Genomic DNA, 27294 nt, shown 5'->3' with positions numbered 1-27294 from the left:
TATTTTAGTATTGTCTTCGAGAGAAACTAGGGTTGCATTTAATGCATTTTACGTCCCCCATTAATGTAGGGGATGCTGGCGTGCTGTACAAGGCCACCTTGGTTGTCATCCTTTGAATCATTTGAACATGTTTGAAACCAAAAAACCTTGGGTTCGTTTTAATCTTGGCCGTCAGCAATAAGCAGAGACGGGTGGATCTTTGACACATGGACAAATTTTGACGGAACGGTGGCGTCTTTCTTTATTGTTGGCTTTGGTTTGGTTTGAACATGTGTTTGAACCCAGAAAACATCCAGTTCATTTAAATCTTGGTTGTCACCCATAAGCAGAGACTATTGGATCCTTGACAAGTGGATATATTTTGATGTACTCGAGATTCCGGCGGCGTACTCTATATTCTGGTGGCATACTCAAGATTCCGACGGCGTACTCGAGATTTCGACGGCGTACTTGATATGTTTGAACATGTGTTTGAACCCAGAAATTCTGGAAGTGTACTCGAGATTCCAGTGGCGTACCCGATGGCTTGACCTGAAGGAGTTAATACACAAACCGAATAACGGCAATGTTTCAGACAATCTTTAAAATTCGTGTGCGCTTTACATAAGGGAAACAACATTTATACGTGATAACGGCATCATATATTTGAAAACGCCAGCGCTATCTTCTTTATTTAATGTGTATAGAGATAAGCATGGAGAAGAAGTAAGGATTACTTGTGCAATTCCGTCAGCGTCCCATGTATTAACAGGGAACAAGAAATGCATTAAATGCAGCCCCATTTTCTCATTGAGAAATACTAAAATAATAAAAAGGAGGTTGTAAATAGAATGATTGAGGTGTACCGCCTTGCACCAAATACGAGGAGGCTACTTGGGCTCTGATTATGTCAAATAGGGAATTGGGGTCTTTTTCCCACTCATTTTTGAAGAATCGTCCGTGTTTTGTCTATAAGTACTTTTCTATGAAACAGGAAATGATAAATGCACCCCTTTTCATCACTTGGGACACACAACTGCATTGTACGTGGCAATCATGTCACTTCATTCTTTCAAATGTGAAGTACATTAGCCCTTTTCAGTCACAGATACATTGTAGCTGGGTGTCCGAAGTAATGAAAAAGGGGTGCATTTATCATTTCCCAATAAAATGGGGGCAGTGATAAATCGACCCCCCATGTGTCTTTCTCTCTCCTCTTTCTCTCTCTAACCCAAAGGAGAGAGAAAGACACATGTGCTACGTTTGGTTGCTTGGAGTGGCTCGGAGGGTAGTGGAATAGGAAGTCAAAGGGAGGAGACAAGCATTTTGATTTGCCTAGAATTACCTCGGAAAATTGTGAAGTATAGTTTGGTTGTGCGGCAAATACTCGGAGAGTAGGATAAAAAGTAAGGGGTGTCATTACCAATATAGGGAGAGAGAGGAGAGAGATGGTAGAGAGAGAGAGAGCATCATTCCCTAGAAAATTCAACAATAATTCTTTGCTTTTGGAAGAAGGGGATAGGAAAGAGACAAGCAATTATTACATGAGAGAAATCCAAGCGAATCAATGGGAGTCCAATGCATTTTGGCAACCAAACATGGAATGGCATGCCAAATCCAAACCAAATTCCGACGGCTGCCGAGCTTTTGTGCAACCAAACGAAGCGAGAGTCAATTTAAGATATATGGGGGTCGATTTATCAGTCCCCTAAAATGGTTTTGTAAATAAAATCCTCTCTTTTGTTTTTTGCATGACATATAGAACTCTGAGACATAGGCGTCTCCTCTTAGTAATATTTTATAAGGTAGACTGAATTCTAGTAATATTTTAACACTACGATCTAACAGTGCATAGTTACATTTTTCAAACGAACTAGGTAGCTTGCAACTAGGGGTGTAAACGAGCCGAGCCGAGCTGAGCTTGGCCCAGCTCGGCTTGGCTCATTAAGCTCAACACCTGAGCTTGGGCTCTGCTTGGTCAGGCTCGCGAGCGGCTCACGAGCCTTACCGAGCTCGTTAATTGGCCAATTAGGCCCCGAACTCCTACATATTTTGGGCTTTTTTGGACCTGTCTTGTAGAATCAAATGATTCAAATTAAATAATTACATAACCTGTAAGGGATTTAGCGTTATAATTTATAAAATTATATATAATATTTATGGGGAAATGTTTTCTGCATGATACCTCAAATAAGTTATTTGAGCAAGAGCTCAAAAAAACATATGGGCCCACATTGTTTGGATGATCCAAAGCATTCCTTTGGATAGTCCAAAGATCATATAGAGTGTGCACAAAACATCTGGTCCGCAGGATTATCCTAACCCTTCGATTTATAGAGGTTAAAGTGGATGGGTATAAACCTCCACAAATCTATCTATTTTTAACCTAAAGAATTGAAGGGTTAGGATGATCCTATGGAGCTGATTGTTTGGGCACACCCTATCTATGTAAGGGCCTATCAAATGAATGCTTTGGATCATCCGAACAATATGGGCCCACGTGATTTTTTGAGCTCTTGCTCAGATAACTTATTTGAGATATCGCTCAGAAAACATTTCCCCAATATATATATATATATATATATATATATATATATATATATATATATATATATATATATATAGGGTAAGGATTGCACGCTCGAGTGCCCAATCACATGTGGGCCCACATTTTTAGGATGATCCAAAGCATTCATTTGAAAGGCCCTTATATAGATGGGGTGTGTACCAAAAATCAGCTCCATAGGATCATCCTAACCCATCCATCTGTGGAGGTCAAAATGGACAGACACTGTTTGTCCACAAATCTGCCCATTTTTTCCCTCCACTTTGGAGGGGTTAGGATGATTCAATGGAGCTGATTTTTTGTACACACCCTATCTATGATAAGGCCTTGCAAATGAATGCTTTGGATCACCACAAAAAATGTGGGACCCATGTGATTGGGCACTCGAGCGTACCATAAGGATGGTACGCTCGAGCTTAAAATCCTTTTCCTTTATATATATATATATATATATATATATATATATATATATATATATATATATATATATATATATATATATAGGAAAGTGAAGCTACACCGCCGGCTTAAAATACAATGGGCCCACATTGTTTTGGTGATCCAAACCATTCATTTGATTGGCCCTCACATAGATAGGGTGCCCACCAAAAATCAGCTCCATAGGATCATCCCAACCCTTCAAACTGTGGAGGCAAAAATGGACAAATTTGTGAAGGTTTTTACACGTTCATTTTTGCCTCCACAAATCGTAGGGTTGGGATGATCCTATGGAGCTGATTTTTGGTGGACACCCTATCTATGTGAGGGCCAATCAAATGAATTCTTTGGATCACCAAAACAATGTGGGCCCATTGTATTTTAAGCCGGCGGTGTAGCTTCACTTTCCTTATATATATATATATATATATATAGAGAGAGAGAGAGAGAGAGAGAGAGAAAAGTGTCTCTAGTCGGCCGACTAGAGAACCTTCTCTAGTCCGCCGACCCAAAACACAGTGGGCCCACAATGTTTGGATGATCCAAAGCATTCATTTGATAGGCCCTGACATAGATAGGGTGTGCCCAAAAAATCAGTTCCATAGGACCATCTTAACCCTTCGATTTGTGGAGCTAAAAATTGGGCAAATTAGTGAAGTTTTATACCCATCCATTTTAACCTCCACAAATCGTAGGGTTGGGATGATCCTATGGAGCTGATTTTTTGGGCACACCCTATCCATGTCAGAGCCTATTAAATGAATGCTTCGGATCACACAAAAACTGTGGGCCCACACTGATTTTTTGGCGGACGGACTAGAAAACTTTTCTAGTCGGCCGACTAAAAACATCAACCCCATATATATATATATATATATATATATATATATATATATATATATATGAGAGAACATTTGTAGGTAAGTTACCTACACACTACCTTAAAATACAGTGGGGGCCCACATTGTTTGGGTGATCCAAACAATTCATTTGAATGGTCCTCACATAGATAGGATGTCCACAAAAAATCAGATCCATAGGATCATCCCAACCCTACGATTTGTGGAGGTAAAATGGACGTGTATAAACCTTCACAAATTAGTCCATTTTTTGCCTCCATAGTTTGAATGGTTAGGATGATCCTATGGATCTGATTTTTTGTGGACACCCTATCTATGTGAGGACCATTTAAATGAATGGTTTGGATCACCCAAACAATGTGGGCCCCCACTGTATTTTAAGGTAGTGTGTAGGTAACTTACCTACACAAGTGTGTAGGAAATGTTCTCTCTCATATATATATATATATATATATATATATATATATATATATATATATATATATGAGAGAACGGTTCCTACACATATGTGTAGATAATTTATCTACACACTAGCTTAAAATACAGTGGGGGCCACATTATTTGGGTGATCCAAACCATTCATTTTTAAGGCCCTCACATAGCTAGGGTGTCCACAAAAAATCAGATCCATAGGATCATCCTAACCATTCGAATTGTGGAGGCAAAAAATGGACTAATTTGTAAAGGTTTAAAGACATCCATTTTACCTCCACAAATTGTAGGGTTGGGATGATCCTATGAATCTGATTTTTTGTAGACACTCTATCTATGTGAGGGCCTTTAAAATGGATGGCTTGGATCACCCAAACAATGTGGGCCCCCACTGTATTTTAAGCTAGTGTGTAGAGAACTCTCTACACATATGTGTAGAAACCGTTTTCTCTCTCTCTCTCTCTATATATATATATATAGAGGAAACTGTTGGTGAGCTTAAGCTCACCAAACTTATGGTGAGCTAGCTTGCCCAATCACATGGGTCCCACATTTTGGGGAGTGATCCAAACCATTCATTTGCAAGGCCTTATCATAGATAGGGTGTGTACCAAAAATCAGCTCCATAGGATCATCCTAACCCCTCCATTTTTGGAGGACAAAAATGGACAAACTTGTGTCTGTCCATTTTTGTCCTCCACAGATGGAGGGGTTAGGATGATCCTATGGAGCTGATTTTTGGTACACCCCCCATCTATATAAGGGACTTTCAAATGAATGGTTTGGATCATCCTAACAAAGTGGGCCCCCATGTGATTGGGCAAGCTAGCTCACCATAAGTTTGGTGAGCTTAAGCTCACCAACAGTTTCCTCATATGTACATATATATATATATATATATATATATATATATATATATGAGAAAACGGTTCCTACACATATGTGTAGATAAGTTATCTACACACTAGCTTAAAATACAGTGGGGGCCACATTATTTGGGTGATCCAAACCATTCATTTTTAAGGCTCTCACATAGGTAGGGTGTCCACAAAAAATCAGATCCATAGGATCATCCTAACCATTCGAACTATGGAGGCAAAAAATGGATTAATTTGTGAAGGTTTAAAGACATACATTTTACCTCCACAAATCGTAGGGTTGAGATGATCCTATGGATCTGATTTTTTGTAGACACCCTATCTATGTGAGGGCCTTTAAAATGGATGGCTTGGATCACCCAAACAATGTGGGCCCCCACTGTATTTTAAGCTAATGTGTAGAGAACTCTCTACACATATGTTTAGGAACCGTTTTCTCTCTCTCTCTCTCTCTCTATATATATATATATATATATATATATATATATATATATATATATATATATATAAGGAAAAGGATTTTAAGCTCGAGTGTACCATCCTTATGGTACGCTCTATATATATATATATTAAATTCTTAACGAGCCGAGCCGAACTTGGCCTAGCTCGGGCTCGGCTCATTAAGGATTCGAGCGGAGACCTTACTGAGCCGAGCTCGAGCCCAAACTGACACCCCTACTTGCAGCCACCACGGGCCCTTCCTCTACAAAGTTCTCACTCTCTGCGAAAACTTTATATATAACCAAGAACAAAGCCTTGACCATTCAGCTTAGTGGCCAGTGGCTCAATCCCTATCGACAATCTCACAGCAGAGAGAGAGAGAGAGAGAGAGAGAGAGAGAGAGAGAGAGAGAGTTGACCATAGAGAGAGAGAGAGAGAGAGAGAGTTAGTTGACCATTGAGCTAGAGGCTCAATCCCTATATACGATCTTAAATAAGTGTGTGGTGTGTGTGTGAGAGAGAGAGAGAGGGGGAGGGGGGGAGAGGAGAGGCGCATGTAGGGCTAACGTGCGCAGGTGGGGGCTAACATGGAGGCGGCACCGCTGATGGACAGTGGTAGCATGGTGGAGGTGTCCGGAGATTACCGGGCGGTGAGAGGATATTGGGAGGCGATGGGAGTGTTCCGGAAGGAATCTCGGAAGCTGTGGGATATAGCCACTCCCATCATGTTCAACATGCTCTGCCTCTACGGCATTAATTCCACGACTCAAATCTTCGTTGGCCATATCGGAAATCTCGACCTCTCTGCGGTCGCCATCGCCCTCTCCGTTATCAACAACTTCTCCTTCGGATTCCTGGTCAGACTCCTTTCCTCCTCTCTTTTTTTTTTTTTTTTTTTAAGTTTTTTATGTTGTTTTAACTTTGTTCATCGTGAAATCTCTCTCTCTCTCTCTCTCTCTCTCTCGCTCTCTCTCTCGCTCTGATGCATTCAATGTCAATTTTTTGTAAATCAACTATTTTCCCCTGTTGTTTGTTTGTAGCAATGATCTTTTAGATCTCTCTTATTTCCCCTAAATCTCATCCCCTCTTTGATTCGTACTTTTCGATCAGTGTGAAGTTCTCCGTCAGTACTTTTTCTCCATTTCGCTTTTTTGCTGGATTTCTTTTCTCTGTTTGTGTGAATCCTTCAGAACCTGGTTCCTTTCCAATCCCAACCTTTTCGACTGGATTTTTCTCTCTCCTCTTTCTCATGGCCGTACTCTGGTAAAGTTTTCGACTTAATGAACTGTACGGCTCACACCATAGGATGATCCAAACCGTCCTTTTGAGGCCACAACATAAATAGGTTGTGCCTCAAAATATCATTTCCTTGGTTGATCATGACCCTCCTATCTAAAGAGCAACTTCATATTATTTAAACCGCTATAGATTGGAGGGTTGCGATCATCCTATAGAAATGAGTCTGGGGCACAACTTATTTACGTTGTGGCCCATAAAATGGACGGGTTGGATCATCCTATGGTATGGGTCGTACAGTAATGACATGCCCACTTGTTCTGATAATAAGACTTTCAAACTTTACCAATCACCCATTTAGTGGATCTTAGCAACTAGTTAGGAATATAAAGTTTGAAATAAGTAAAATAACTTTTAATATGCAGTTCATTATTGTAAAACTAGTCAGTCAATGACACTGTTACAAGATTCACTGAATGGCTTTCAATTCCCATTTATTCTTGGTTCTTTATTCTGCCTTCTTTGATACCCACTTGGATATTGATATCCGCACTCCCTTGTTTCGTTAGCCATCGTTTGAACTTTCAACAAGGGTTGTGCTGATATCATTTCCTTATGTAATGGGAAACTTTTGCAACAGTGACTGTTCAAAGTAATTTCGACGTGAAGATCGTGTACGGGTGTAGAAGCAATTGTGTCCGTTGATCTCGTGGGGTACCATGAGTCGAGTCCATTGAAGCTGGTCACGCCATGATTAGATGATCTAGCCCTTCGTCCAAAGGCATCCTTAGATCTAACGGAGGGGACTATATATCCCTAGTGTTGTTCCACATTTACGATGAAGCGGTGCTCAAATGAATTTCGATGGTGCTTGTCCAGGTAGTCATATTTTGGCCCTAGCATTGGGAATACCTTGATCAGTTGATTCTAGCCCTTTATCCCTAAACGTCCATCGATCTTTGTAGTCTTTTATCTCAAGACAACCCATGATGCCACATGGTGCTCTACGAGATCAGCGGTCTTGACTGACATGATTGCATGCCCGATCACCTAAGTTATGAATTCTGTTTCGTTCGCCATTTCATTTTGGTCACAGGAACGGAATGCCTCGGTGTTTCCGGTCGTTTTATTTCGGTGCACTGCGGCGGCCAAAAATTTTTAATAGTTTAAAATATTAAAAAATTTTAAAAAAAATTAGAAATTTTTAACAAGTGGAACAACCAGGTCATCCTTTGCAATCCAATCCATCATAACATCAAGGTTGTAAAGATCTAACTTTTACTTAAAGGAAAATCACTATAAATGAAAAAATTTTAGAGACTAAATTATGAGATTTTTTACTGCACTTTTGGGATTTAATAATGTTTGGACATGATAGAATTTGTGAATTTTTAAAATTGGAAGAATACCACATCTTTTAGAAGTTAAGCTTTTGACCTGCTCGATATTTTTGAACTTTGTACTAGAACTGGAAAATTTACTTTTTATCCTTCTAGAATTGGGTCTTGAAACGGCGGTTTTAAATTTCAGCCGAAATTTTGGATTTTGGTTGAAACTGAAACCGAAATTTCACAAAATCTGAAATTTCGGGTGAAAATTTCAGTCTAAATTCCGGGTTTAGCAAATTTTGACTGAAATTTCGGATAGAATAAAATAGTACTTTTTTCTATTTTTGGGTTTCGGCTAAAATTTCAAGATATCAGTCGAAATTTCAATTCGGCCCAAGGCTGAACGAAACCGAAATTTAAAACCATGCTTGAAACTATTTTTAATAAATCAAAATGGAGGAGTATTCCCTTATTTACATGAAAATCTTAAGTACATGGACATTTACTTAAATGACTTTACATGTAAATACTGAGAAGAGGAAAGAAGAAGAGAAAAGAACTATGAAGAGGCAAGAAGAAGAGAAGAAAAAAGCCTAAAATGGGGTGTTTAGTACGAAATAGGGTATTTCGCCCGGTTTCGGTTGAAACACCATGTTTTGTGCGGATTTCGTATGAAACGGACGAAACGGGACGAAATCCGGAACGAAACGGTAAATATACCGATTATGTTTCGGATTTCGATCCAGAACGAATTGCTTCGTCCATTTCAGACCCCATACCGAGAGTGACTTGGCCTACCCTCCAACGGTAAATCTATCTATAGAGTGTCACTAGCTAAGCTATGACTTCCTAATTTATCTATAGATGTCATTTCTTTTACGGCAAAATGAAACGGAATTCATAACTTAGCTAGTGACACTCTATAGATTATAACTTTTTGGATAGTTTTCCATTCTTCTTTAAGGGAATCCTTCAGGAGCATTGCATCCCATTCTCCCTCGGAGTATAGTTCATCAAGTGATTGTCTAGACGTTACTCTTTTTATGAATTTTTCTTTCATCCAATCTGTCCAGAGGGTTCTTCAATTGCTGATAATCTGACAGAATTGCTTTAATTGGCAGTTTTATTTATATCTTCTTGCTCTTGATGCCCATGTCCAGTCCTCCCTCTGATCTTGGTTTGCATGTCTTTTGTTGGGAAAGTTGCCTTATTTCCCAAGACATGTGGGAAGGCAAGTTAGCAAAAAAGAAACTTGGGTTTAAGGAAAACAACGTGGGTTTCTTATGTGGGCAGCGAGAGGCTTGGGGTGTGTTTGGTTACCTCAAGGGGAGAATGGAGAGAAAAAAGAGAGGAGAGAGAAAGAGAGAGGAGAAAGTGGGTTTCTTCATTGGTTCTTCTTGGGTTTTCTCTCGGGGTTGTTCTCTTGGGTTATCTCTCGTACGGTCTTAGGTTTGAGAAGCAAGGATAGGGTTGCGGGTTTGTGGGTTTGGGTTAAATCCATTGTAATCCTTGTCTATTGTTTTTCTCATAGTGGAACATCGTGTTTGTTGCCCTTGGATGTTGGCTTGGCCGAATGATGCGGGGGCGGGATAACGGATTGACGCTCTGATACCAAATGACGCAGGGGCGGATTGCGAAAGCAAAACTCTGATGAGGAATGCATAGCGATGCAGAAGATGGTTCTAAAGGAAAGCCTAAAGGTACGCTAATGTATGTGGGTTCAAGGCAATAGGTCTATTCAAGAATAAAATTAGTACTTTGGGGGTTCAAAGATTGGAAAAAGGATGGCAATCTATTAATGAAAGGGTTGTTGGGTGGTTGGTTCAAGATGTTGTAGATTTAGGGAATAATACGGCATATCAGATTTCTGTTGAGGAATAGAAACAACAAACAAACAGTGTTAGTAAAACCTTTTCCGATGCGGCGAGATGAGGCACGGACTATGTTGCTCTCTTTAAGGTGAATTTGCGCCTCTGCAGAAACTAATTCCGATGCAGCAGATTACTCGCCGCAATCACCCCCAGGATACAACAGCCCGACACACCGTCGATCTCCGAGAACTGCACGATCAAGGAGATTCGAACCACCCAAACACTCCAGTAGCCCAACAAAATACGTAAAATAAAAGAAGGAAAAATCTCTGTTTACAGAAGACAGTAAAAGCTAGAAGAAAACAGTAGCTTTTTTCGTTCTGTTATTGTGTATCAAAACCACAGAGAACATCCTCTTTTATAAACCAAAACATGTCCATTCAACACACCCTTTAATGGAGTAAAGACGCCCTTTAAGAAAAGAGCAGTTCAAAAGACATTACAGATGCCAAAGGTCGCATCCCAACAGTCACAACGTTCAAGAACGCCGGCGTTATTCAGGTATGCCAGCGTTATTAAGGTACGCCGGCTTACTCAAGAACTGCGCCGTTATTTACCCAGTTAATGACGTTCCAGTAAGCCGGCTTACTCAGGTACGCCTGCTTACCTGATCAATAACGCTTAGACAGACAGAAACAAAAATTTAAAATGTAGGGGAAGGAAAACACCTTGACTCACACACGCGGCTGGCCAGCGCGCGTGTGGTATAGCCAAAAGCCCATCGGGTCCATTTGGTGGTTCATGCGCAAAGGCCCCCTTTCTCCTCTTCTCATTCACGAAGCTAAGGAAGTGAAAAGCTATATAACCACATGAAGCTTTTCTCCACTTTCCAATACGGGACTATTCGCTTTAGTGAAGGAAGTGAGCAAACTCATTTTACAAACCAAAGTGGCTTCTTTTTGTAAACAAAAGAACTTTATAAAATTCCAACAAGGGCTATTTTGTATTAAAATACCAACAATCCCCCACTTATTTTAATAGAAAACATTTTAAAACAAAATATAACTTGTGTTGGGCAACCGGCGAAGCAACACGCATAATAAAGGTGACTATGCCTTGAACCTTTACTTAGTGTAAGTGTATTCCAACTGCCAGGAGTTGAAGTGGCTATGTCTTGAACTACAATCATTGGGGGCTAGAAAGAAATACACCACATGTATAAAGCTAAAGTGTTCTATTGGTTCTTCCAAGCTTGCACATTACGGCCCTGTGCACATCCCATTGTCCATGTAAGCAGAAGAGAATTAAGCCCACATTCTCTTTGGAAGAGGCCCACTTCCTAGCAAACACTTAGGTGAGTCTATCAAGGATGCTCCTGTAGCCTAGACATCCCACTCATATGAGTTATAGATCTCATTAAGAGTAAAATACTCAACCTCACAAAGCTTCAGGATATCATACTGGGTTACACATAGGGATGGACTTCGAGATAAACTCATATTTAGCATGATCGTGGCATCGTCCACCAATCACACTATGAGTCGTTTTTCCCATTGAAAATCTGGTTCTTGGGATCTCCAGTCCCTAGATTGGGTATCCATCATAGGTAATTACTCATTAATGGGCTTAAGTCCCATCCCCCTCGATGTAATGCAGATTTTCTCCCTTGATAAGGCCTTAGCTAAGGGATCTGCTAAGTTATCACCTGATCTCATAAAATCAACGTTGACTGCGCCATTGGATATCAACTCTCTCACAGTATTGTGCTTTCTTCGGATCTGTCGCGACTTTCCATTATAGCACTTGTTCTGTACTCTTCCAATTGCTGTCATGCTGTCACAATGAATCAAAACTGCAGACACAGGTCTATACCACACAGGTATGTCGGATAAAAAATTCTTTAACCAAGTAGCTCTTCACAAGCAGAGGTTAGTGCAATTAGTTCTGATTCCATAGTAGATTGAGCGATTATAGTTTGTTTCTTGGATCTCCAAGAGACAGCACCACCACCAATAGTAAATACATAACCTATGGTAGCTTTGGAATCTTCTGACAAAGTATTCCAATCCGCATCGCTGAATCCTTCCAAGACAGTAGGAAATCTCTGAAAATGAATCTCATTAGTAATAGTACGTTTAAGATATCTCATGACACGTGATATAGCATTCCAATGTTCTATACTACGACAACTAGTATATCTACATAGCAAACCAACATCATATGCAATATCATGTTTAGTGCAATATGTAGCATATCTTAAACTACCAATGATACTAGCATACTCTTTTTGATTCACACTGTCACTATCATTAGAATACAATCTAATACTTGGATCAAAAGGAGTACAAACAGGTTTACAATCAAAATACTTATACTTTTTAAGTATTTTCTCAATATAATGGGATTGACCAAGTGAAATACCACTTCCAGATCTAGTTATTTTGATTCCCAAAATTACATTTGCTTCACCAAGATCTTTCATATCAAAGTTTTGTATAAGCAAGCTTTTGGTCTTATTAACTATTTCTAAGTTAGAACAAAAAATCAAAAGATCATCAACATACAAGCAAATGATAATACAACATGAATCAAAATACTTATAGTAAATGCATTTATCACTTTCATTTATCTTAAACCCATTTGATATAATAACATTATCAAATTTCTCATGCCATTGTTTAGGTGCTTGTTTAAGACCATAAAGTGATCTCAACAATTTACACAGTTTATTTTCTTGACCAAAGGCAACAAAACCATCAGGTTGATCTATATATATCTCCTCTTCTAAACTACCATTCAGAAATGCAGTCTTTACATCCATTTGATGGATAATAAGGTTATAGATGGCTGCCACTGCAATTAAGACTCTGATAGATGTGATTCTAGTAACTGGAGAGTAAGTGTCAAAGAAATCTATGTTCTCTTTCTGTTTAAAGCCTTTGGCCACAAGCTTTGCTTTAAACTTATCTATGGTTCCATCTGGTTTTAGTTTTCTTCTAAGAACCCATTTACAAACAATAGTTTTACATCTTGGAGGCAAGTCTACCAATTTCCAAGTTTAGTTAGACATCAAAGATTCCATCTCATCATTGATGGCTTCTCTCTAAAAATCAGCATTCGAAGAGGATAAAGCTTCCTCTAAGGAAGATGGATCTCCCTCTAAGGTAAAGGCATATAAGTCAGGGTCAAAATCTTTGGCTATTCTAGCCCTCTTACTTCGTTTTGGTTCAATTTCAGTTTCAGTGTGTTCATCTAAACCATGTTTAGTACCCCCCACTATTTACAATAGTTCCGGTACCTCCACTCTGTTCTCAAAAAATTCAGCATCTACTGATTCAACAATTACAATATTTTTGAGGTCAAGAAACCTATATGTTTTACTTTCTAAAGAGTAACCTATAAAAACACATTCTATGGCTCTACTTCTTAGTTTTGGTCTTTTAAGATCAGGAAGTCTCACATAGGCTAAACAGCCCCATACTCTAAAGTAACTTACTTTAGGTATCCTGTTTTTCCATAACTCAAGTGGTGATACTTTAGTTTTATTGTTTGGGATTCTATTAAGAACATAGTTTGAAGGTAGAATTGCTTCACCCCATACGTTAATAGGAGCACCTGAACTTAGGAGCAAAGCATTTGTAAGTTCAACTAATGTTCTATTCTTCCTTTCTGCAACCCCATTTGACGCAGGGGAGTAAGGAGCAGTGGTTTCATGTATAATCCCTAGAGATTTCACAAAATCAGTAAACTCTAGTGATTCATACTCACCACCTCTATCACTTCTAAGTCTCTTGATTTTCATGTGAAACCGGTTTTTAACTTCTAACAAATATTCTTTAAACATTTTTAAGGCTTCACTCTTTTGTCTTATCAAATAAATGATTGAATATTTAGAAAAATCATCTATGAAAGTTATGAAGTATCTTTTACCACTACGGGTTAGGATACTATCTAACTCACAGATGTCAGTATGGACTAATTCTATTAACTCTGAATTCCTTTTAATACTTTTGAAAGGTTTTCTAGTTATTTTTGCCATACTACATGTTTCACACTTTGAAAATCTTCTAAATTCATTTTTGGGATTAAACCAAGTATACTCATACTATGCACGTACCTTTTATTTATGTGACATAATCTAGCATGGCAAGAGTTCACACAATCAAGCATATAAGCAGAAGAAGAAATTTCATTCATTTCAATATTGAGTTTAAACATCCCATCACAAGTATATCCTTTCCCAATAAAGGATCCATTCTTAGTTACAATGTACTGATCAGATTCATTGGTTTGTTTAAATCCAGCCTTATTTAACAAAAAATCAGAAACTAAGTTCTTCCTCATTTAAGGAGTGTGAAGAACATCCTTCGCAGCACTTTCTGCCCAGAAGTGAATCAGAGTTCAACATCCCCAGTTCTGAGTACCTTAGTGGTGTGAGAGTCTCCCAACAACACCTTCTTATCACTTTCACCCAACAACACCTTCTTATCACTTTCAACAGGTACGTAAGTCTTGAACCAACTTCTGTCATAACACACATGACGAGAAGCCCCTGTGTCAGCCCACCACCCATCAGACCCGCCAACGGCATTTACCTCAGTGATCATAGCCACAATTGGCTCTTCAGTCACATTGGCCTGAGGGACTTGTGTACCTTTCTTTTGCCAACACATTCGGGAAATATGCCCTTTCAACCCATAGTTGTAGCAAACAACCTTAGAATAATCACTATTCTTTTTGGGGTTTTGGTTCTGACTCTTATTGGTACCTTGGTTTTGGTTTTGTTTTCTCTTCATCGACTTCTTCTTAAGCTTCAGATTCACTTGCGGTTTCTGGCTTGGGCTTTGGAAAACAGAAATAGCATTTACATTACTAACATTTTCCTCTTTCTTATCCTGGTTACAATTCTCTTCTTCAATCCGAAGACGGACAAGAAGACTTTCCATTGAAAATTCTTTAGATTTATGTAAAAGAGAGTTTCTAAAGTCTTTCCACTAAGGAGGCAACTTGTCAATCACAGCAGCCACTTGAATTGTTCACTTATAATCATTCCTTCTGCAAGAATGTCATGGACCAATTTCTTTAGTTCATGGGTCTGTGATATAACAATCCTCTCATCAACCATGTAAAATCTAAAGTATTTGCTAACATCATACTTCTTTGAACCCGCTTCTTCCATATCATACTTTTTCTGTAATGCTTCCCAAAGTGACTTAGAATCTTGAGAGTCACTATAGAAATCATACAGTTTATCGGAAAGGCTATTCAAAATAAAATTTTGACACAAGAAATCAGATTCTTTCCACTATTTTTCAATACAGAACGAGTAGGTTCAAGTTCTGATCTCCATGTCTTTACTTCAGTTAATACATGGGCTACCTTTTTCGTGGACAGATAAAAGAACATCTTCTTCTTCCATCTCTTAAAGTTTGCCTGGTTAAAACGAAAAGGTTTATTCGGATTGGAGGAATCCAATAAAACTTCATCGTGTGATGCCATATTATAAAGAGACAAATTTACCTTAAAATTGTTGTAGATTTAGGGAATAATACGGCTTACCAGATTTCTGTTGAGGAACAGAAACAACAAACAAACAGCGTTAGTAAAACCTTTTCCGATGCGGCGAGATGAGGCACAGACTATGTCGCTCTCTTTAAGGTGAATTTGTGCCTCTGCGGAAACTAATTCCGATGCAGCAGATTACTAGCCGCAATCACCTCCAGGATACAACAGCCCGACTCACCGTCGATCTCCAAGAACTGCACGATCAAGGAGATTCGAACCACCTAAACACTCCAGTAGCCCAACAAAATACGTAAAATAAAAGAAGGAAGAAATCTCTGTTTACAGAAGACAGTAAAAACTAGAAGAAAACAGTAGTTTTTTTCGTTCTGTTGTTGTGTATCAAAACCACAGAGAACATCCTCTTTTATAAACCAAAACATGTCTGTTCAATACACCATTTAATGGAGTAAAGACGCCCTTTAAGAAAAGAGCCGTTCAAAAGACGTTACAGATGCCAAATGTCGCATCCCAACAGTCACAACGTTCAGGAACGCCGGCGCTATTCAGGTACCCCAGCGTTATTAAGATACGCCGGCTTACTCAAGAACTGCGCTGTTATTTACCCAGCTAATGACGTTCCAATAAGCCGGCTTACCTGATCAATAACGCCGAAGGTAAAGAGAAGTTAAACGGACAGAGAGCCGGGCCGGGCGGCGCGTGTGTGGTATAGCCAAAAGCCCACCGGGTCCATTTGGTGGTTCATGCGCGAAGGCCCCATTTCTCCTCTTCTCATTCACAAAGCTAAGGATGTGAAAAGCTCTATAACCACATGAAGCTTCTCTCCACTTTCCAATACGGGACTATTCGCTTTAGTGAAAGAAGTGAGCAAACTCATTTTACAAACTAAAGTGGCTTCTTTTTGTAAACAAAAGAACTTTGTAAAATACCAACAAGGGCTATTTGTGTATTAAAATACCAACACGAGATGAAAACTAATAGTATGGCTGGCTTTAGAAAGGTTTGGGATAATAGTTCTTTGGCTGATATATATATATATATGCTGAAGGAAGGTGATACGATCAACAAAAACAAGGACCGGTGGGCTGCAAATTAATGAAGGTTGGGGTTGATAGTTCAAGATGCATATAGAGGTGGCTGTTGGGGATTCATGGGGTAAATTCAAGCAGCAGATGGCTTGAATCAAGAGATAAAACAAGAGCAGCAGATGGCTCTTCTGTGTGTGGCTTCCGAAAGCAACAACGGCAATAAGGCAACAACAAAGGCAACGACTAAAATTTTATTCCAAAAGATGTAAAATTCTTTTAGAAGGAAGTCTATTTATAGACTTTTGGTATAGAAATCCTAAATCAACCAAAATAATGATAAAAATGTCTACTGCTACTAAAACTCAATTAACTCCTAAAAATTCTCTAACCCAATCCTTAAAGATCTCAAAAAAACGTCTAGCTATATCTTTTAAAATCCTAAAACTCTATCAAAGTCCTAAACAAAATCAATCTCCTAAAATCTCTAGATATGGATGGCCAACTCTAAATAGAAATAAGATAAAACAAAACAACCCAAAAAGGACTCTTCAAACGTAGTAATCAAAGTGGACCATAGATGTGGGCGCTATCTAATATCTTTCAATATGACTGTTGATCTTCTTAATCTTGCGAGATGCACCTGAATCACCGAACCACGTAAAATCTTGGTCTTCAACTTGTGGCTTGTTTATTGTTTTATCTTTTCCGTTTAACTTGTGCACGATCAAATTGATTAACCCGACGGATTTTCTCAACAAGTGATTTTAGACCTGTGGTTAGAGTGATCATCGAGGCAGGGTGGGGTGATCGTGGGTGTTGGGGTTGGATCTCGATTAGAGCAATCTTTGGGAAAGATTCTTCTTTGAGGTAGAGCACTACACCATAAAGTGCAAAGTAATCTGAGATTGCGGTAAAATCGAGTTTTGCCCACTTCAACATCGACAAGTTTGACGGAAAGGGCAGTTTCACCTTATGGCAGATGTGGGTGAAGGACATCCTAGTTCAACAAGGATTGACTAAGGCGTTGAAGGGAAATGGTGGGAAGATGGAGAAGATGAGGGATACCGAGCGGGAAGACATGGAGTCGAGGGGTAGTCAACACGATTCGACTATGTCTGGCAGATAACACTATGTTTAATGTTATGGAAGAAGAAAATGCGCCTAAATTGTGCGACAAGTTGGAAAAGCTTTACATGTTTAAAAGCTTGGCCAACCAGTTGTATTTGGAACGATAATTGTACGGGCTAAAGATGCCGGAAGGCGGGAATCTTCTGGAACACATGACGGTGTTAAATGGGCTTGTGAATCAGCTCCACAAGGTTGATGAAAAGTTGAAGGAAGAAGACAAGGCCCTATTACTTCTTACTTCACTTCTTGATTCATATGACAACCTAGTGATGGCTTTATTGTATGGTAATGATACGATAAAGTTGGAGGAAGTCAGGGCGTCGCTCTTGTCGAATGAGATGTGGAAGAAACCTGTTATTGATGGAAGTGAAGACCATGAGTTGGTTGTCCATGGAAGGAATTAAAGATGAAGCTCTTCTGACAGGGGATCAGGAAAATGCAAGTCAAGATCCAGGGTCAGCGGAAAGGGCGTGCAATGCTATCGTTGTAAGGAATATGGTCACATCAAGCAACATTGTCTGAAACGAGCTGACCAGGGGGACAATGGTGCTACAAATACGGTGCCGGCGGTAACGGATGAGCATGGTGAAGAGGTTGGAGACATTCTTACAATCTGATTAGCGAATCACACTTCTCATGATGAGTGGATTCTAGATTTAGGGTGCTCTGTTTATGTATGCTTCATGGGGGAATATTTTGATACGTTCTAGGAGACAAGGGCAGGTGTAGTGTCCTTGGGTGACAGGTATACTTGTGACGTCATTGGAGTTGGAACAGTGAAGATCACGATGTTCGATGGAGTGGTTCGTACTTTGGGTGGTGTGGCATATGTCCCAAAGATGCCAAAGAATCTAGTGTCTCTTGGCCGGTTGGATTCCAAGGTTGCAGGTATTAAGCTGAAGGTAAAGCCATGATAATCACATATGGTTGTACGGTTCTAATGAAAGGAGAGAAGTATGGTGGATTATATCTTCTAGTTGAGGACATGGTGACTAATGTTCCCAAGATCTCGATGGCTAGGTAGAAACAAGGTAATGGCGCGCGCGCATAGGGTCTCTTTCACATTTGGTGCAGAGGCAGGTTTTCAGATTGCAGACGATGGTGAGAAGGTGACAGTACCTGTGTTGGGGAGGATGGATCGAGATCTCTCCAGGGTTGACTAAGTGAGTCAACGGGTTGGCAACCATTGGCCGTGTTAATCAAATCGGGAGGAATCAGGACTAGGATGATTCGAGGGTGTGTAACTGGTACTTCGGAAGGCTAATGGTGGTTTGCGGTGATAGCCGACCGGTGGAGACATCAATATAAAATCTTTAGGTGGCTGTGAAATAAGCCAAGGTCGAGATTGTTGGGAAAGTTTCCTTATTTCCCAAGACATGTGGTAAAGCAAGTAGGCAAAACTTGGGTTTTAGGAAAACCAAACCGGTATAAATAAGAGAGCTTGGGCATGGGTTTCTTGTGTGGGCAGCGAGAGGCTTGGGGTGTGCTCGGCTACCTCAATTCGAGAAGGGAGAGAAAAAGAGAGAGGAGAGAGAAAGAGAGATGAGAAAGTGGTTCTTCTTGGGTTTTCTCTTGGTTTTTTCTCGGGTTATCTCGTGTACCGTCTTGGGTTTGAGAAGCAAGGAGAGGGTTGTGGGTTTGGGTTAAATCCATTGTAATCCTGTATGTTGTTTTTCTCATAGTGAAAGATCGTGTTTTTCACCCTTGGATGCAGGCTTGGCTGAACCATGTAAAATCTTGGTGTTCATGTTTTGGCTTGTTTGTTGTTTTAGCTTTTCCGTTTAATTTGTGCACGAACGGATTGATTTTCCCAACGGATTTTCTCAACATCTTTCCATGCAATTATGTGGAGCTTTTTCTTGCCTGTTGACCGCGCCCAAACGAAGTCCCTAATCACCTTTTCAAGGCTTGCAATTACCCCTTTGGCCATATTGAATGCGTGTGATCAGTAAATCTGGTATGAACTAAGGACCAATCTTACCAGCTCCACTCTCCCTGCTTTTAACAGGTATAAGTTACTCCATCCCTCTATTCTTCTCTAGACTTTAGCAATAAGAGGTAGGCAGTCTTTCATGGTGAGTCTTGGATTGTACAAGGGTTGCCTTAGGTATGTGACTGGAAGGTTCCCCTCCTTCATACCAAATTTGTCGATGATCTCCCTTCTCTGCCTTGTGCTGGTTGCCGAGAAAAATATTTCACTTTTTTGAATATTTGGGGCCAAACCTACACAATCTGAGATTTGTTTTCAAACAATCTAGAAGGCCGTTATTAGAATTAAGGGCAGCCGAGTCAAAGAGCATAAGGTCATCAGCAAAAAGGAGATGAGTGATGTATAAATTACCTTTGGAGAATGGAGTTGTTACCTTTCCTTCTCGACGCGCATCATCCAGGAGGATAGACAACATTTCCATGACAAGGCAGAAGAGGAAATGCATAAAAAATTATGATGGGGCTCATGTTTGATTTGCTTGACTATTTCAGATTTTGTTGATCCCAATCGATGTTAGTAATGATAGAATGAAGGGCGCCCTTGCAAAAATCAGCTCCAAGGGCACCCCTATTGGTGGATTTTTGCAAAGTGAAGCCCCGAAAAATTAGAATGAGCCTAAAAAAGTGGAAATGCACCTAAAAAGGTGGAAAACATGTTGACTTTGCGAAAATCAACCAATAGGGGTGCCCTTGGAACTGATTTTTTCAAGGGCGCCCTTCATTCTATCATTCCTCTAATAATTAATTAAGCATTTTAGAAGATTTATTAATAGGTAGGTTTCTATGAATTTACATTTATTATGCAAATTTTAACAGATTGGATAGTTACTTGTAGCTGTGTGTAGTTATTAACAGCAATTAATTGATACAGATAAACTATATATGAATATATTTTTGTAATGTTTTGAATAACGCGGGGGCGTGTGCATGGCAATCTATAGTTTTTCATTATATATAATAAATGACATAGATTAAATATCTTAGAATGTAAATTACTCTGTAGCTATTAAATAAAGGGAAATGATATCAGCACAACCATGTTTTGATAATTGCACTAACTTATCTTGTCTTTTATTATTTAAAGTGATGTCAAGGGTGGTTACAGCTCCCAACAGGCTCTTACAAACCAATTGAAAAGGAAAAGACAAGCTGCTCTTGTGTAATTATTAAAGCTTGGTTGTGCTGATATCATTTCCTTAAATAAATTATAAATATTTGTGTAATAAATGATAATTCCCATTAAATAAATTATAAATATAATTTTTTAAGCTATGAGATTCCTTATTTAACAAACAACTATTTTAAGGAACCTATATACAATAGAGAATTGTGTTTCTGAGCTCGAGCATCAAAAACTCCTGTGGGCCCATTTTTTGAGGGTGATCCAAAGTATTCATTTGAAAGGCCCTATCATGGATAGGGTGTGTACCAAAAATCAGGTCCACAGGATCATCCTAACCCTTCAATTTGTGGAGGGAAAAATGGACAGATACTGTTTCTCTACAAATCTGCCCATTTTTTCCCTCCACAAATGGAAGGGTTAGGATGTCCAATGGAGCTGATTTTTTGTGGACACCCTATCCATGATAGTGGCTTCCAAATGAAAGCTTTGGATCCCCCCAACAATGTGGGTCCACACCTATTTCTGAGCACAAGCTCAGATAAGCTTATCTGAGCTCGAGCTCAGGAACAGTATTCTCAATAGAGAATAATATAATATGGTATAAATATATGAAAATATTGTACCCAACATAATCCCTTAAAAAGAAGAAAACTTAGCTATATAAAAGGAAAAAATGAAAAGCACATGATCAAATCCATTGGACTGGTAGGTAAACCACATTCTAACTCAGTGCAGCTGGTCCCATCATTATCAGATTCTCCTAGTAGAACCTTGATCAAATAAGGCCTCTTTAGTAGACCAAATAAACAAGCTACACCCGTTGATTTTTGTTGGTTTTAACCTTACAGATGAGTGTACATATGGGTGAGATCAGGATCATGTAGGTGCCTCATTGGGATCCACCAAAGCAATTGTCTTGATCACCCCATGTATGCTATATGGGACTCAAGGTTGATCATTAAGATCATATGTTAACAATGATCGTTTGGGTGGTGATCCAATCAGTTTATCTCTCTATTCATACCCTCTCTATATTTACCTCATGAAACATCAGTAATGAAAGCAAATTTTTTTTGGTATGAATCAGATGCAATAGAGCATGCTATTTTCTCGTGTGTATGCATGTATGGATAGTCTGTAGTCTCTATTTGTAAGGATATCAATCACCATAAAGTTTTATCTCATTTAAATTCGTTATTGCAGTATTATTTTGCAACTTGGATACATTAATTGATCAGTTCTTTAATATCAGTTCGTATCTTCATCCGCTTGAAATGGGCAATTGACGAATGCATTTTTAGAATATTATTTGAAGTTGTTTCACAAATTTGGTTATATTTTTTCCATTTCAAATTGATTGTAGCTTGGCATGGGGAGTGCACTTGAGACACTGTGTGGACAGGCTTTTGGTGCCGGGCAGGTCCACATGCTCGGTATCTACATGCAGCGTTCGTGGATAATCCTTTTCGTCTCTTGCATTATCATAAGCCCAATCTACATCTTTGCCACCCCTATCCTAGAGCTTATAGGGCAAGAGACTGCGATCGCTAATCTTGCAGGGAAATTTTCTTTGTACATCCTCCCCCAGTTGTTCTCTCTCCCCTTCGTCTTCCCTACCCAAAAGTTTCTACAGGCCCAAAGCAAGGTCTGGGTATTATCATGTATTGGGTTCGTTTCTCTACTAATCCAGGCATTCTTGCTTTGGATCTTCATCTATGTCTTTGGGTGGGGTTTGGTTGGTGCTGCTGCTGCGTACGACATCACAGGCTGGGTGCTGGCACTGGCTCAAGTAATTTACGTCATGGGTTGGTGTAAAGATGGGTGGAAGGGATTTTCTTGGTTGGCCTTCCAAGAAATATGGGCCTTTGTTAGGCTCTCTCTTGCCTCTGCTGTCATGCTCTGCTTGGAGATTTGGTATATGATGACTCTGGTCGTCCTCACAGGCCACCTAGGTAATGCTGAGATCGCCGTCGGTTCAATTTCGATCTGGTAAGCTCATAGTCCTTCTCCTACTCCTCCATAAGATCAACACTAGTAGTTTTTTTTTAAATGAAGATAACAATTTTATTAAATAATAATGGATTACATGTGCACTTCAAGGGGTAAGGATTGCCCCATATAAAATGATTCGGTAGAAGCTCCTAATTTGGCTAAGCGACCAGCCAATTCATTGGCACTTTTATGAATAAGAGAAAAAGAGCGAAACCCAAACAAACACATATCTTTTATTTCATCCATAAGATTAGAGCGCCTCCACGGACCATCGCTAGTTCCTTTCGCCCACAAGACTGTGTTAGAGGAGTCACTTTCCACTTCCAATCTGCCTTCCATCCGTCTGTAGAAAATTATCAATCCTTGATGAAGTGTGCGAACCTATTCTTCTGTAGTCTGTAACGCGGATAGGGCCCGCAAAGGAAGATGTTATCCGAGAAATCCCTAAAAACACCTCAAATGCCTACCTTGTCGGGGTTGCCAAGAGAGCAACCATCTACATTATGCTTGATGAAGTTTCTAGAAAGAGGTTTCCATTTCACTACCTCTTTATTTTAACCCTCCCAATATTGTTGTTGAAGAGCCCAAGATATTCAAAGCGTCCTATTAAGTGTGGATCTTCTACCTTCAAGGATGCGCGAATTTCTTTCCTTCCATTGATCAATACTAGTAGTTTTCACTCCGGATGAGGAGCATTCTCTGCCCCATTAGTTGGTACAAGCAAATGGATCCATACATCAGATTGGATCAAGCTGCGGGACCTTTACCTGACATGTTAGAGTTGTTGGTGGGTGTCAAGTATATATGGGTCTCACTGCTTGTAAACCATGTAGGTGTATGATACTTCTCCGGCACATGATGATGATGTTAATTGCCTCAAAATTATTTATTCTCCTTCCGCATCCTCTTTGTAATCGGAAACCCATTGATCAAACCTATAATTTCCAAATTTGGGTAAGCAAATGTATAGTAGAACACCCATGATTTGAATCAGTATAAGTTTAGGATACTCACCTGATTTGCACTCTTGATCCATGCTTAGTGATCAAGGGAGATCAGAAAAATATAGCTTAAAATTTCAGGTATTTGCAACATGTGAACATGTAGGAGGTAATTAGTCTTTTTGGTAAAGCTCCAAGAACCATGTTAGTGGGCATTATTGCACCTCAAAACTCAATGAGTACCAGTCTTTTCCTTTTTTTTAGAGCCATTTTTTGCCCAAAATATAAAGGATTAGGATTTGAGCTCAGAGTTCATCTCCTTTCCCTAAAATAGATGTTTCAGTTTATGCTTTCACCATGACTAAGATGCTTGTGTTTCTTGGTAATTCTTGTTTCAGCATGAATATCAATGGGTGGGAAGTGATGGTATTCTTTGGGCTCAATGCTGCTATAAGGTAATGTTGCCAAACTATAAACTACAACATATGCTTTAGGTAATTGGTCATAATATTTAGCATCGGTGGGAGAGACATGCCCATAGTGCATCTGTCTATAGCCTTGCCATCTATGCAGGGCTGAAGTCACGGTTCCCATGGTGCACTATGTTGAAGTATAAATGATTTAATAACACAAACTCTAACAGCTTAAGCTTTTGGAATAATTGGTTGTTTCACATGGTATACGAGCTATTGCTTCACGACAGGTCCTGGGTTCTAAACCCAACAACTCCTTGATATTAAAAATCCACTGGTACGGCCAACTCAAAAGAGGGCCACATGCCACATTACGGTCAACCCAAAAAAAAGGGAGGGGGGGGGGGCAGATGAGGGGGAATGTTGAAGTATAAATGATTAAATAACATCTAACAGCTTGAGCCTTTGGAGTAATTGGTTGTTTCACACACTAGTGTTTATATCTGGGTGTGATGGTCATGGTAGTGTTTTCATGGTGGTGAAAGTGATGGAGGATGGCAGGGGTTGTTGTGGAAGGTTTAGTAAGTAGTGGCATGGTAAATGATTTTTCAAGAAACCTGCACCAAGCTCAGAAACAGTTCTGCTTTCTAAAATTTGACTTGACTAAGCAGTAGAAAACTTTCTGATTTTATAAAGTTTTCTTCATTCGTTCATTCAACTTGGTGAGTAAAGAGTTTATTCAGTCACCATAGCCAAACCAGCCAGATTGACCCAGCAGAGTTCATTGCTGGTCAATGAGTTTCAGAACACTAGGTGTGCTGCATGTTTGTGGCTGCATTGGGATGTTGATAGTTAGTGAATGGCTTTGGTGTGATGGTTTTGCTTTATGTGAGGCAGTGGTGTCATGATGATGAGAAATGGATGTAGGGATTGATTTTTTTGTTATCTTTTTCTTTATATTCTCTATTTCCTCATTTATTTTTCTTTCCTTTTCTTTTCATTTTTCAGCGTTCGTGTCTCGAACGAGCTTGGTTCAGGGCACCCGAGAGCCACCAAGTATGCCGTCATCGTTGTAGTCCTACAATCACTCTTTATTGGGCTCTTTTTCATGGCCCTGATACTGATATTCAGAACCAAGTTTGCCGTAATCTTCACCAGCAGTAAAGATCTGCAAGAAGCTGTCTCTCATCTTGCATTTCTTCTTGGTATTACCATGGTGCTCAATAGCATACAGCCAGTTATATCAGGTACTTATTAAACTCAGTGTGCCAATAAAGAGAACATATAAAAACATTGAAGCTGTTCATATGGCTTTCCACATGAAGATGGTGCTAATTCATAAGCTGATTATTGTTGTTACCAATTTCTACAAATTCTAAGCTTTTTCTGTAAATGATAAATAGAAAGGAAATTGTCTTTTGGGGTAAAAACATAATAACAGGCTCTGTAGGAAGAATTGCTACGGTATCTGTTGTGAAAAACCCCCAAATATCAATATGCGATTTCAATGGCAAAGCAGAACGAAGAAACCAAAACACAAGCAACGCACAAAGGCACAAATATTAACGTGGTTCAGCAAAGCCTATGCCCACGGCAGAGGCAACGAGAAAATCCACTATATAAACATGAGATTATTGTTGGGTTTAAGTCCAGCCCAATAAGGGCGTACTTGGAATTTGTTTGAACTAGAGAGGCACTGTGGTCTTTCTATAATTAAAGCATATCTCCAAGTGTATCCCTAATCTTTGGTAACAGAAGAACAACACAAAATAAAGGAAAAAAGAGGAGAAATTCGCCAGAAATAGGAGTTTCTGCACAGCAGTGATCAAACCAATGATCGGAGGTCGATCCGTGGTCCGATTGAGCTGCTTTTTGGACAGTAGGTTCCTGACTTCCTAATCTACATTCTGAACGGTTGGATTGTGATTTGGAGTTCTCTAAGTCAGATTTCTGGGTCTTTTATGGAGTACAGATTTTGCGTGAGAGCTTCACTATTTTCTTCATTTTTCTTCTTTGTTGGAGTTGATTTTGTTGCTCTATCTTCACTCATATTTGTGGATTTCATTGCTGTTGGAATGGGGGATGTTTATCCCATTGATGATGTTGAGAATTAGGTTTTGTACCTAAAGTATTATAGTGAAGATTTGGGTGGACTCCGAGAAAGGTCCTGTGGTTTTTATCCTTCACGTTGAAGGAGTTTTCCACGTAAAAAATCTCTTGCGTTGCTTGTGGTTGTTTTTTGATACTTTATTTGTGGTTCGTATATTTCCATTGTTTGTGTTCAATCGTTTCCTCACAGGTTAAATCAGAGCAGGAAAGGGTTTTTTTCCCAACATAATGGTATCAGAGCATTCAGGTTTATTGCACACAAAGTGTTTGTAATATTGTTTGAGAAAAGCAAGTGTTGAATAATGTTGTAGGGTAGTTTAGAGATTACTTAGAGTATTAGGGGTAGTATTGTCATTGTACCATTGTTGCCCTAGATGGGCCTATATATACATCATATTCATGAGGAGCTCCGTAGTGGAGACTCTCCAACCTTCACTCATCTTCTTCTTCCTCTCTATCTCTAACCCTAATCTCATTTCTAACATGGTAACAGAGCCAATGGGTTGATCCTCAAGAAGGAAAGAAGAAGAGTCTATCTCCCTCCACGCCATTCACACCTTCACGGCATTTTTTTTGTTTTCTCTCTATCTCTAAGTTAGTGTGTTGTGCAAACCAAATCCCTTGTTTTTCTCCCTCAAATCTCAAATCCCTTAAATATCTCTCTCGTAGTCTCTCTCTTTCCTAAATCTCCCAAAAATCTCACTCTTTCTCTCATTTCATCAAACCCATTTCCTGTTTAACCCATTTTCTCTCTATCGTTTTATCTCAAAATAAAAAAAATGTCTGTTACTTGTGTAAACCCATTTTGGGTTCTCCTCCACTCCAAAACTCTTTATTTTCTCTTCTCTATTACTTTTTTGGCCTATGGCCTTTGTCTTTCTCATCTCATCTTCAAGGTGCACCTCAAGTGTTTGATGAAATGTCTCAAAGGGGTTTTTGTGCCTTGAAAGTATTCTTTTTGTTTCAAGTTGAAGGCCTTGGCCTCAACTTGAGGGGGAGTGTTGTCTTGTATTGTTTCTTGTGTGGTTCTCTTATTTTTTGTTGTTGTATTGATGTCATCTCTTTCTTTACAATGTCTAC

General features: G+C 39.4%; 1 protein-coding gene across 4 annotated transcripts in view; it reads left to right on the top strand.

Moving 5' to 3' along the window:
* The first annotated feature begins 6117 nt into the window (after positions 1-6117).
* Positions 6118-27294, top strand: part of LOC143882315 (protein DETOXIFICATION 35-like) — a 34853-nt gene continuing 13676 nt past the window's right edge. For all 4 annotated transcript variants that reach the window (XM_077385846.1, XM_077385845.1, XM_077385844.1 and 1 more), the window contains exons 1-4: positions 6118-6450; positions 22123-22748; positions 24091-24147; positions 25114-25352. In XM_077385846.1, the coding sequence (XP_077241961.1) occupies positions 6181-6450; positions 22123-22748; positions 24091-24147; positions 25114-25352 (1192 nt within the window). In that variant the 5' untranslated portion in view covers positions 6118-6180. The remainder of the gene's footprint in view (positions 6451-22122; positions 22749-24090; positions 24148-25113; positions 25353-27294) is intronic.

The sequence above is a fragment of the Tasmannia lanceolata genome, unplaced genomic scaffold, assembly GCF_043159265.1.
Source record: "Tasmannia lanceolata isolate RefF3 unplaced genomic scaffold, GAP_Taslan_0.1 ptg000007l, whole genome shotgun sequence".
NCBI lineage: Eukaryota > Viridiplantae > Streptophyta > Magnoliopsida > Canellales > Winteraceae > Tasmannia > Tasmannia lanceolata.
The sequence above is the reverse complement of the archived record's forward strand: the minus strand, read 5'-3'. Positions and strand labels throughout refer to the sequence as shown.